The sequence below is a fragment of the Topomyia yanbarensis genome, chromosome 3, assembly GCF_030247195.1.
Source record: "Topomyia yanbarensis strain Yona2022 chromosome 3, ASM3024719v1, whole genome shotgun sequence".
In the NCBI taxonomy this organism is placed as follows: domain Eukaryota; kingdom Metazoa; phylum Arthropoda; class Insecta; order Diptera; family Culicidae; genus Topomyia; species Topomyia yanbarensis.
This window is the reverse complement of record NC_080672.1, coordinates 286,573,198-286,586,152: the sequence shown is the minus strand read 5'-3', so window position 1 is coordinate 286,586,152 and position 12,955 is coordinate 286,573,198. Positions and strand designations below refer to the sequence as shown.

Here is a 12,955-nt window from a genome sequence, read left to right as displayed (position 1 = left end):
ACAAAGAAAGCTAAAGATGGACAAAGGAAAACAAAGAAGACAAATAAAAACAAAGAAAGCCGAAGAAAAACAAAAACAGACAAAGAAAGATAAAAAGAGACAAAAAAATAAAGAAACACAAAAAAGACAAATATACACTAAGCAAAAAAAGGAAAGGCAATAGAACAGAAAGAATGAAGAAGAAAGACGAAGAAAAACACAGAGCGATAAAGAATGACAATGGAAAACAAAGAAAAACAACTAAAGAAAACGAAAGACTAAGAACGACAAAGAGAGATAAAGAAGGGCAAAGAAAGACGAAGTCAAACAAAGAATGACAAAGAAAGACAAAGAAAGATAAAGAAAGACAAAGAAAGACAAAGAAAGACAAAGAAAGACAAAGAAAGACAAAGAAAGAGAAAGAAAGACAAAGAGAGACAAAGAAAGACAAATAATGAATTGAAAAGACAAAAAAGATAAATAGTGACAAACAAAAACCAAGAATGACAATGAAAGACAAACAAAGGCAAAGAGAGACAAAAAAGGAAAAACGAAAACAAAGACAGAAAAAGAAAGACAAAGAAAGTCAAAGAAAAACAAATATGAACGAAGGAAAAAATGAAAAGCAACAAAAAAAAAGAAAGGCAAAGAAAAACACAGAAAGAATAGTAAATGATATTGAAAGACAAACGAAAACAAAGAAAGGCAAACAAAAACAAAGAAAAACAAAGAAAGACAAAGAATGACAATTAAAAACAAAAAAGGCAAAAAGACAAAGAAATTCAAATAAAACTAAAGAAAGACTAAGAAAGACAAAGAAAGACAAAGAAAGACAAAGAAAGACAAAGAAAGACAAAGAAAGACAAAGAAAGACAAAGAAAGACAAAGAAAGACAAAAGGACACAAAGAAAGAAAAAGAAAACAAAGAAAGACAAAGAAATACAAACAAAGACAAAGAATGACAAAGAATGACAAAGAATGACAAAGAAAGTCAAAGAAACGCAAAGAAAGACAAAGAAAGACGAAGAAAGACAAGAAAAGACAAGGAAAGACAAGGAAAGACAAGGAAAGACAAGGAAAGACAAGGAAAGACAATGAAAGACAAAAAAGACAAAGAAAGAAAAAAGAAAAACAAAGAAAGGCAAAGAAAGGCAAAGAAAGACAAAGACAGACAAAGAAAGACAAAGAGAGACAGGAATACAAAGAAAGACAAAAAGATAATGAAAGACAAAGAAAGAAGAAAAAAGACAAAAAACAAAGAAAGACAATGAAAAAGAAACACAAAGGAATATAATGAAAGTCGATCAATGACGAATATAAACAAATACAGTCAAAGAAAGACAAACAAATACAAAGAAATACAAAGAAGGGCAGAGAAAGACAAAAAAAAGACACAGAAAGACAATGAAGGACAAAAAAATGCAAATAAATACATCGAAAAATAAAGATACACAAAAAATGACAAAGAAATACAAAAATCATAAAGAAGGACAAAGAAAGGATAAGAAAGACAAGGAAAGGCATAGAAAGAGAACGAAAGATAAGGAACGGCAAAGAAAGACAGAGAAAGACAAAGAAGGATAATAAAAGACAAAATTGGCAAAAAAACTAAGATAGACGAAGGAAAAGAACATAAATATGGTGGAAGCTAATAAACCACAAAGATAGTCATAGAAAGTTAAGGAAAGACAAGGAAGGATAAATAAACACAAACAAAGACAAAGAAAGTCAAAGAAAGACAAACGAAGACGATGAAAGACAAAGTCGTTGAAATACAAATAAAGACAAAGAAAGAAAAAACACGAAAAAAACAAAGACAGACACAGAAAAACAATGAAAGATAATGAAAGACAAAAAATGACAAAGAAGGACAAAGAAATTCGAAGAAATGCCGGGAAAGACAAAGAAAGAAAAGAAACATAAAGAAATACAAGGAAAGACATAGAAAGAAAAGGAAAGACGAAGAAATACAAGCAGTCAAAGAAAAACAAAGAAAGACGTAAAAAGACAACGAAAGACAAAGAAAACCAAAAACAGAGAAAGAATGACAAGGAAAATTAAAGAAAGATAATAAAGACAAAGAGAAGCAAAGAAAGACAAAAAATGGCTGAACAAAACAAAGAAACACAAAGAAAGGCAAACAAAGACAAAGAAAGAGAAATAAAGACAAAGAAAAATAAAGAAATACTGAGAAAGACATAGAAAGTAAAGAACCCCAAGAAAGACAAAGAAAAACAACGAAAGACAAAGAATGATAAAGAAAATCATAGAAAAGGAAAAACATAGAAATGCGAAGAAATATCAGAAAAGACAATTAAAGAAAAAGCTAATCAAAGCCAATCAAAGAAAGACAAGTAGATAAAGAAAGACGAGGAAAAGCAAAGAAAAACAGAGAAAGATGAAAAATTAAAAGAAAAAGAAGGAACGCAACAAAAGATACAGAAAGACAAAGAAAACAGGGAAGGTACAGAGAAAGAAAGACACAGAAAGGCGAGGAGAGACGAAGGGATACAGTAAGACACAAAGAAAAAGAAAGATAGGTAAAGAGTAACCATGAAAAACTAAAGAAGACAAACAAGAAAAAAAATGCCAAATGCAACATATTCAAACACATGTACAAAAAATGGCAGGAAGGCACGAGGAAAGATAAGATAAGAAATATATAGAAATTCAAAGAATACATAATGAAGTACAGAAAGAGACAAATAAAGGAAAAGAAATACAAAAAGAGACAAATACTCAAAGGAAGAGAAAAAAGACAGATAATGAGAAAGAGAGACGAAGGTGGGCAGAAAGACAACTTACAAAAAACAATCAAAGTGGAAAGACAGAGAAAGGCAAAAAATACCAATAAATATAAAAAAAGACAAAGAAATTCAATGAATAGCAAAGAGTAAAAACAAAGAAAGACAAAGACAGATAATGAAATTCATACATAGTTAAGAAAGTATGAAAAAAGATTTACTTATTTTATGTTTCGTCAACCAACAAGTTTTCAACATTCCCGAAACAATGAGACGTTGTTTACTTCCTATTTGGGTGGGTAAGCCTTAACTATTTTTATTTGGTGAAATTGTGAACTTTCTTCTAAAATGGATAATGAATTCATAATTGCATGCTGTCCTTTCCCTCTCGCCCTAATTATCACTGCCATTGGCGTTTGACAGTAATCTGGACAATGCCTGCTTCCAAGATTCTTTTCGAAACAATCCCTCTGTTCCACTAACTCACCAAATTGCCCACCCTGAGCTCTGAAGTGATACCAATCCCGCAAAACTATTTAAACTTTCTTTCAACTCAATTGTCGAAAATTGTTTGGAAGAAGTTTCTCTCGCAATCAGTTGCACCACTTTCTTCCACACTTCAGCTGTGGCAAACCGGGCAAAATAGGTCCAAACAGAATAAGGAGAATGATTCAAAAGTAGATTTCCGTTTCCGCTCCTGAAGCGATTCTTTTCTTTGACAAAAGTTCCTCTATCAGGCTGCGACTGCAACTGGTAAATTTCCCGACGCTCGGTAGAAACAAAATATTGCAAGGCATTAGCAAACAAATGGAAATCGAATTGGAGGAAAAGAATTTATTGGAGCGCTGAACGATGCGCGGTTGCTGCCAGGGCTTTTGGTGCGACGAACGGAACTTTATCGGTTTCAAGTTTAAATCTTGGTTGGTCTTTTCGGTTGCATTCCTTTCCGGGTTGCTATCGTATTGCAGGATTTTTACAGTGATGGAAAGGTAGACCAAGATATTTCAATGATGATATATTTTGAACACTGTCATTGGATTAGGTTGTTATTTTTTCACTAGTAGTTTTTCTGTGACTAATGCTTGGACTTGTTTTTGTATCGAAATTTATATCTGTATTTATATTGCATTTGCTTTTATATTCTAATTTGAATTTAGTTAGTTATGTGCCAATTGATTTTCATCAAGATTAACATATGTGTAAAAACTACTATTTTCGTTTCCGATTTTTGTATCATTATTACTGGGATAATTTTTTCTTACTGGGCAATTAACGCAAACAATTGCCAAATTGAGTGTTATAAGTGTGTTCCGAACATGACCATGTTGAGCGCCATAATGGCACGGCACTTATCATAACATATAGTATACTGAACATTTGTTTAAATGTTACCAGCAAGACCTTTCCCGCTTGTTCCTTCTTATAATTTGACATTTGGCATCTCTACAGGACTATCGGAGATTCCACATCTACCGTCCGGAAAATGTACCTCCCTGTTTATTTTACTATTTGGATATCTGATGTTCCAGTACTACTCAGCCAGCATCGTTGGTTCCCTGATAATGGATCCTCCCAAAAATATAAAAACTTTGCGAAATTTGATTGACAGTCGTTTAACACTCGGAATCGAAGATATCCCTTACAGCCGGGACTATTTTGTGGTAAGTAACTGTTACAAATCAGGATTGTAATATCCGTCCAACACGCGTATGCTTACCTCCAGCGAACAACGGACCAGGATTCGCTTGAACTCTACCGAACACGGATCAGCTTTTACGATGAAAAAACGCACCAGAACGAATCGCACTTTCTGAATGCAACCGACGGGCTCAAGCTGGTCAAGGCGGGCGGGTACGCATTCCACGTTGCCATCTCGGCCGGTTACAAAATCATTCGGGATAGTTTCAGCGAACTGGAAGTTTGTGAGCTAACCGAAATCGACATGTTCCCCAGTTCATCCCAGTGGATGGTAGCGATTGTGCAAAAAAATTCACCGTACCGGGATGTTATAACGTATGGGTGAGTTGAATGATTTTTTTAACTGCCACAGTGATAGACTTTCGTTCAGTCGCACCCTGCCATTCCTTCATTTTTCAAAAATAAACCAAAATTATTTGTCTTATTCAGTCTCAAAAGATGAATTCCATTTATTCCAATTAAATTAAGGGGTTACATATGTTGAGGTCGGTCAAAAAATTAATTTTTTCTTATTCTTCTATCCTAAAGTTAAGGTTCTAAAGAATATTAGAACAAGCTTAATATCGTACGGGCTTAATTTTTGTCTCCTGCTAATGAGGGTCGAGCTTAGGCAGCATAACTACGAATCACCCGAGTTCACTAGCATGTCTCCTGGTATAGACAGACAAGTCCATCCTTACCGTGACAACCGACCGTACAGTTGGAAGAGGGCACTTCTGAGAATATTAAGAAAAATAAAAGGTCAGGTAAATTTATATATTGATGGTTTTTAGGAAGGTGTATACGAGAGACATATAGAGAAGATCGCGGCTTGCCAGCCCATCTCGAACCGGGACGTTGGTTGGTCTTCCTCGGGTCTGGAGGGTAATCATTAGCCGAGACCTGGCGGAACTCTGCTCGGTGCACGCCCAGACAAAGTGCTCGATATCATGATAGCTGTCGCCACAAGTGCAGATAGTACTATTCACGAGCCGAATACACCGGAGGTGTGCATCCAGCGTGGAATGGTTTGCATGAGTCGGGACATCACACAAATGAAGTCACGACCCACATCCATCCCCTTGAACCAAAGTTTCGTCGATACCTTAGGGGTTATCGAATGTAGCCACCTTCCTAGTTCCCCATTGCTCCAAAAAGTTTGCCAACTTTCGAGGGTTCTCTGATGATTAATATTGAAAAATCCGCTGAAGTAAATTGGTCTTTCGTGAATGTCACCTTCTAGAGTACCCATCTTGGCTAAAGAATCAGCCTTCTCGTTGCCCGCAATGGAGCAATTAGATGGTACCCAAACCAAGGTAATCTGAAAAGATTCGTCAGATAAGGCGCTCAGTTGCTCCAGTATTTTCCCCAAAAAATACGAGGAGTGCTTTCCATGTTTCCATCGAGCGAATAGCGTCAATGGAACTGAGGCTATCCGAAACTATGAAGTAATGGTCTGCGGGTAATGTGTCAATGACTCCAAGGGTATGCTGAATAGCAGTTAGTTCTGCGGCGTAAACTGAAGCAGGATCGCTGAGTTTGTAGGAGGCGGTGAACTTTCTATTTTTACCATTTTTTGTTAACCATTTTTGTTAACGACCTATTGAGTCAATTTGTCAACAGTTGTTACGGCATTTAATTAGCAAGGGACTGGAAGGTGAAGTATATTTTTCAATATTAAGAGCCATAGTACTCAAGGAAGAGCAAGGAGTTGAAGGGAGAAAGTTTAGAAAAGCGTGGAAGGATCATATATGCAAGCTCAGAGCTCACCGGCGACTTAACTTTTTGTCTGCTACCGTAGGAGTCAAGATCTATTGGCATTGGAAAATGCGAATCACCTGAGTCTATGGCATGTCCGGACAAGCGTAAAGTAACTTGTTACTTCATGCTGTCGGAACCAACTTCTCGGAATTTATTATAAAAAATGTTTGAAACCACTTGCGGGAGTATGTGGTCCGGAATTCCACAAATCTCATCTTTCATGGATGTGTCGAAGAAAACAGTTTATTCAGAAGTACTTATGAAATGTACACGGTTGGGATTGTAAGAAGAAGGATTAATATTCTGCGCCATGTAGTCAAACTACAGGGACATGAAACGGATCTAAGAATTGAGCTCGATAAGCCTTTCGAAATTTTCAATCACCACCGGGTTCAAGATATCGCATCGAACAAACAATCGCCGTCTTGCAGAAACCACGCCGTCGTCTGCAAGTTGCCAGGGTGCTTAGTCATGAACCCTCGGGAAGCTGAATCGTGATGTCGATAGGTCACCATTTGTGCTTTTCCGACAACAAGTTTAGTAAAAATTTGTTTAATGTCGCCGAAAGACCATGCTGATGCAGCTTCTCCGAAAGAATGCTGAAAGAAACTGAATCAAAAGCCCCCTTAATATCTAAGAACACTAATGTCATCTGCTCTTTGCTAGCATAGACCATTTTAATTTCGGTTGAGAGCAACGCAAGACAATCTTTCGTCCCTTTACCTTTGCGAATGCCAAATTGTGTAACTGACAGTAAGCCATTTACTTCGACTTAATTGTCGAGGCGGGATAGGATCATTTTCTCGAACAACTTCCGGATACAGGACAGCATTACAATCGGTCGATACGAATTGAGATCGGAGGCTGGTTTTCCTGGTTTTTGGATGGCGATGACCTTCACTTGTCTCCAATCGTGGGGACAATGTTAGCCTCAAGAAACTTATTAAATAAGCTCAACAAGCGTCTTTTGGCAGAGCGTGGAAGATTCTTCAATAAGTTGAATTTGATTCTGTCTGGCCCTGGAGTTTTATTGTTATATAATAAGAGAGCGAGTAAGAACTACACCATCGAAAACGGTGTTTCGTTCGCGTTATCGTTATTGTGAGGGGATGCGGCGCTGTAGATCTTCTGTATCGGGGCGCAATCCGGACAAATATTCTTGGCGAAATCGAATATTTGAATGTTCTGCGCTCTTTTCAGTGCTATTTCGGTTTCGTAAACGCCGGGCCGTGCCGCAAAGAATGCTCATCGATGTTACTCTTGTTAGACCGTCAACGAACCGGCGTGAGTAACTACGTTTCTTGGTTTTTATCAAACTTTTCATGAGAGCTTCTAACGTCGCGTCGCAACGTCTTATACGCGGCGACTAGGGTTTGAAGTACCGGTTTTACCGTTACCGAAAAGCGGTAAAACCGTCCAAATATCCTATACCGAAATACCGGTTTTATACGAATAAAAAACCGATATTTTCGGTAATTTGTTACGAAAGACTAATTAATAAAAGGATTTTATTGAAGCACAGCTTTAAAGCAATTTAAAAAGCATTTCACTTGCTAGTGTTTTCAAATTAGGTCGCATGCACAGTAAGCTTGCCTGTTTTAGGCTCTTAATAATGATATAAGCAGGGGAATAGTGCTTATGTAAATAGCGGATACAGCTTAATTTAACGACCCTAAAAATCAGACATGTCAAATAAAACTTATCAAACTATGGAGGAACAAGAAAATCTGCAAGACAAAATCAATCAACTCCATATTCCCACATACTCCATTTTGAATTCAATTTATTCACACTACTGGCAAATCTATAACGCATAGACCTATCACAGAACTCTGACAATAGATTCTTCGGTTTTCATCGGCAATACTGCCTCGGGATACGTCGAATTGAAATTAAAAGAAGATTGTTACAAAGCACTGGTTTTCAAGACAAGGCGGAATTTATGCTCAAGCGCTTTCATAAATTGAGTATGAGTGTTCGAATAGCATTTTTGGATACCAGTGAAAAATCTGACCTTGATCAATCTGTCCAACAGCATTTTCGTTTTCGACAGACTGAAACCCGTTCCAATTTCTGGTGAATACCACCTTTATGTTCGAGCATTTGGATAACCAAAAAACAATAACTTCAGCTTTGATTTTCCATGAATTTCAAATCTCGGAACGCCGACTACATCTAGCTAACCAGTGTGCTTTTTGAACCAATAAACGACGACACTTTGCATACTACGATACAAAAACCAGATGCTGAATCACACCCCATTTTTTATTTTGATTATATAGGTTTTAACCAATGGAAAGATGAACGGCCACTTTATTTTCAGCAATGAGAGATGGCGTTTGGTCACGGGTTTCTTACAATAATATTTTATTGCGTCTATCACCAACGTTTCGAAGGTTTATTCCTTCAGAAGATGAAGGCATAAACCTTCGCAACGTTGGTGATAGACGCCATAAAATATTATTGTAAGAAACTCGTGACCAAACGCCATCTCTCATAGGTTTTAACCATAGGGTCATACGACACTCTTTTCGAGTTAGAAAAATATCTTTGGAAAAAAAATTAACCTTATTTGCGGGATTGAGAATCGAACCCAGGTGAGCTGCGTATAAGGCAATCGATTTACCAACTACGCTATTCCGGCCCCCTGATGTGGGCTTTAGAAAATATTCACAATACCATAAGAAATTAAATCAACATTCATAAAGCTTTTTTCGAAATTGGAGTACTTTGAGAGCAAATCATCTTCTCTGTTAAATGATGCTTTGTATGTTAAGTGATTTTTTTGTAAACACAGTTCGTAATTTTTTGTTTTAAATACCGATTTTTACCGGTCTTACCAGGTTTTTTCATTTCCAATACCGAAAATACCGGTTTTTTTTAAAATCCTCCAGTTTTCCCAACCCTAGCGGCGGCCTTCTCCGCGTACATGTCTGTGCACTCTTTGTCCCACCACGGATTAGGAGAACGTTTTTGTATGTTCGCGCCGGGTACTGGCTTAATCTGAGCTTGACTCTCTGCACAGTGATAACACTTTTCGGCGTTCTTACTGCACGAATCTTCTAGATGATTCTCCCCGCATTTTCCACAACAGGTCTTATGGTAACTTCAGGAGAGATGCCGCGTCAGGAGAGATGCCGCTCTCTCTATATCTCGTATATGGGGTCACTTTTATACAGTAATATGATATTGTGAGATTGTCTTTCGAAGAATTACAACACTGGAGATGTAAAACAATCCCTATTATTCACTCACCAAAATTTCATTAATGATTATGTGTTATGAACAGTTGCATCACAAAGCGTCGAAAATTTTTCAGCGCCATTTTAAAATTTCGTTTTTCTAAATTGTAATTTTTTACCGGTTGAATACCTGGGAACTTTTAGAAGGCATTCTGATCATGAATACAGTCTTCAATAATTTCAGAGGAAAATGTCGTCGTGCGGCATCTCTCCCCTACAATTGGGAGAGATGCCGCATCAAAATTGCAGGTGAGATGCCACACTCGATGGCGGAGGATACGTAACTAAAATGTATTTTTTTCACCTCGGAATGTCATTAAATGATCATTTGCGTAAGGTATAGGTTCTAAATAAGGTATATCACCAAACTAACGGACCTAACACAGTGACATATAGGATTATGAGTCTATTTATCTATATATTTAAGCGGGCGATATGTATCTAAGTATTAGTTACTTCAATTTATTCTTTAAAGTTTCAGGCACTCATTTTCGTGATAAAGATAAAAACGAAAATTTCAAGGAAATAATTATTTTTTTCAAAATGAATCTTGCAAGAACAAACGTATGTTATATAAATTCAGTTTAGGAGAAACAGCCAAAAACTGCTTTTAAAGAACATATATATATATATGTCGCTCGTACAAACATATAGTACCCTTAATTAAGTTACTCAAATTTAACCGTTACACAAGATTGCGAAAGAAAAATATTTTTAAAATACTGAATAATTTTTTTTCCTAGGAATGGTAGTACCCCCTTAAGAAAAGCGTAAGTGCTAGCCGATTTGTAGGTATAATCAAACTTCAAGAAGCTCAGCTGGACACCCAATCACAAAAAACATCAACGAGAGCTAAAAAATACTTTTGTTCACCATTTTTCAGATTGTGACCACGGTGCGGTGTCTCACCCGCACATGCGGCATCTCTCCCGCAATGACCTTTTTTTTTAAATTTTCGTGAAAATTTGATGATTTTTTTATGACAAAAACCACAGTATTTTGGGGACTTGTCGCAATTGCTAAAAATGATTTTATCGAATATTGAATGGTTTACTTCGATGCAGGATCGATTTTCAGAAATGTGCGGCATCTCTCCCCAAATTACCCTATTGCTACAATTAGGGTTGTGGTACCGGTAATACCGGTACCGAAAATCTCGGGAATACCGACCCATTTTTGGTACCGTAATGCCGGTACTGAACAAAGGCCAGTACCGGTATTTTCGGTACTATACAATTTTTATAACAAATATGTTAACTCTGCAGGGGGATCTGTTTCAAAATATCGGTCTGTAAGATAACGTTTAATTATATTAATTTGCCTTCTAGATAAATCGTTGAGATAACACCTTTGTGTGGGAATAAGGTGGGTCCATCATCATAATAATTCTAGAAGTTAAAGTTTTATTATCGACATTCTGATTGGTTTCCATTATTCACTGGGTGGCGCGTAATGAGACTATGGTCTAAGTCAGGTATGTATTTGGTTTGCTCTTAAACCTTTATATATAAAAGAACGAACAGCGATTTAGTAGCTACCAGTTTTAGACTTGGTAAACTGCTTCAAATTCTCGCTTTGATTTACTGTTGTTAATAGGGTTTCATACATTTATCATCTGTTCAAGTCAACGAAAGTCGCACCACTTAGCAGTTATTGATTTCAAAGTGGCCTAGATTTCGAAATAAAAGAAGGTGCCGTATACGAAAAATATCTTTTGTAAAATAAGTCTTGCCATTCCGAAGCAATTAAAAACAATAAACAAGTTTTTTGATCAGTACAAATTAATCATCTGAGAATAAGAGCATCAGTTTGAGCATTCAATTTCAGTTTGAAGCTTTTTTCGAATTTTTTAAAATAATATTCGAGTACCGGTACTTTACCGGTACTACCTGTACTGAGGGCTTCAGTACCGTAGTACCGGTTCTCGCCAAAAAGGGTCGGTACTGCAAACCCTAGCTACAATGCGTGGCTGTGTGACCCAATTGTTTACACTTTGTGCAGTTCATGACCCGCGGTGCAAATAGACGGACAGGCAGACGATCCTTGTGCAAGAGGATGTAGTTCGGCAAAGCGGTACCAACTAAGGTCACCCGAAAAGAGTTTGATTGGGGGTACGTTTTTGAACCATCCTCCGCAATTACTACTTAGTGCAAACACTTGCACCCAAGTATTTTCACAGGCTGAAGTAAGCGGTCTCTAAAACGTCCTACCCCGTACTGCAGCAGATCCTCGCTCGTCAAACTCTCATCGGTGACGACGCCTTCAGACTGTACCTTTACAGCGGGAATATACACGTTATAATCCCACGTAAAGTGCTCACAACATTCAATATCGTTTGCCTGGTTTGAGTTGGCTAGCAACACCTTTATCTTGTCCGAGCGGACCTTTGAAATTTCGGTCACAGCCAAGAACCATTCGGTCAGGTCTTTAGAAATCTAAAGAAGATTCAGCGATTTAGTCTTGAGCCGAAAGAAGACCACAAATGGACCAGTTGAGAGCTCTGGGTAGCATTTGGGCCGGGGCGGGGGGGAGCCTTAGGAGTTGAACCCGATTCAACTTCCATTTGACCATCCAGAGAGGGAACCATCGAAAACGTCAACGCACGGGGTCAGCGCCCGCGCAGACGGAAGAAAACAATAAATGTGTTACAACAGACAAAAACGACTTAGCTTTAAACCGGTGTCCAACGACAAACCGATCCAGCTTATATAGTTGGCTATTGTTGAATTCTCATACGCGAACAAAAGACTGTGGATGGAACCGAACCTGCAAGATAACCTTGAACGCGGATTATTGTTTGTCGCTAAACACGGCACGGACTGTAAAAAAGCACTTGTGCCTCGACAAAGAGCTCGAAAACGAATGATGAGTTTTGCTATCTTATAACATGCGCCATGCAGCACATTTCGAGAAAAAAATTGAAAATTAAGATTAAGAATATCTTGAAACTCATAAACAATTCAGAGAAGACAACTGATGATTTTATCTATTTTGTATTAATTTTTCAAATATTTCGAAGATATTTTGAGTTTTTACTAATAATGCAAACTAAAGTCGCACTTTCACGTGTAACAAGTGTGTATTAGGGTGACAATAAAAGGACCATTTTTAAAATCACTAATCTGCACCAGCTAGCGTCGTTCCAAATTATTTAAAAATGACGCTATCAAAATTTGACCGAAATCGGTTAACCCTAACCCCTCCCCCACAGAGCTTTAAGTTTGTATGAGATTTTTTGGTCAAAATATATGGGGAAAAGACTTGCAGTTCACAAACCGCCGCTAGAGGGCGCTGTAAGTTTGTTTTTGAAATTTTTAGGGTGCGACTAAACGAATGTCTGTCACTGTAGGTACTTTTATATCTCGAAAATGTTTTGTCTTCTAGTGTTGTGTTTTGTAGTAGTTAGATTAGTGAAAAAAATGTTTTAAATAGAAGTAAATTTTATGTCCAAACGATAGATTTAGACTCGTTAAATGACCAACAAAATACGTTAATTGGCAGAAGGAATATTTGATTACAAAGTATTATTGAACTATTTTTTGAACTACAAAT

The 12,955-nt window shown here is 37.2% G+C and overlaps 1 protein-coding gene across 2 annotated transcripts in view; it reads left to right on the top strand.

Moving 5' to 3' along the window:
- Positions 1 to 12,955, top strand: part of LOC131692250 (uncharacterized) — a 55,579-nt gene that overhangs the window by 37,297 nt on the left and 5,327 nt on the right. For both annotated transcript variants that reach the window (XM_058979205.1, XM_058979206.1), the window contains 2 exons: positions 4,173 to 4,384; positions 4,447 to 4,742. In XM_058979205.1, coding sequence (XP_058835188.1) covers positions 4,173 to 4,384; positions 4,447 to 4,742 — 508 coding nt within the window. The remainder of the gene's footprint in view (positions 1 to 4,172; positions 4,385 to 4,446; positions 4,743 to 12,955) is intronic.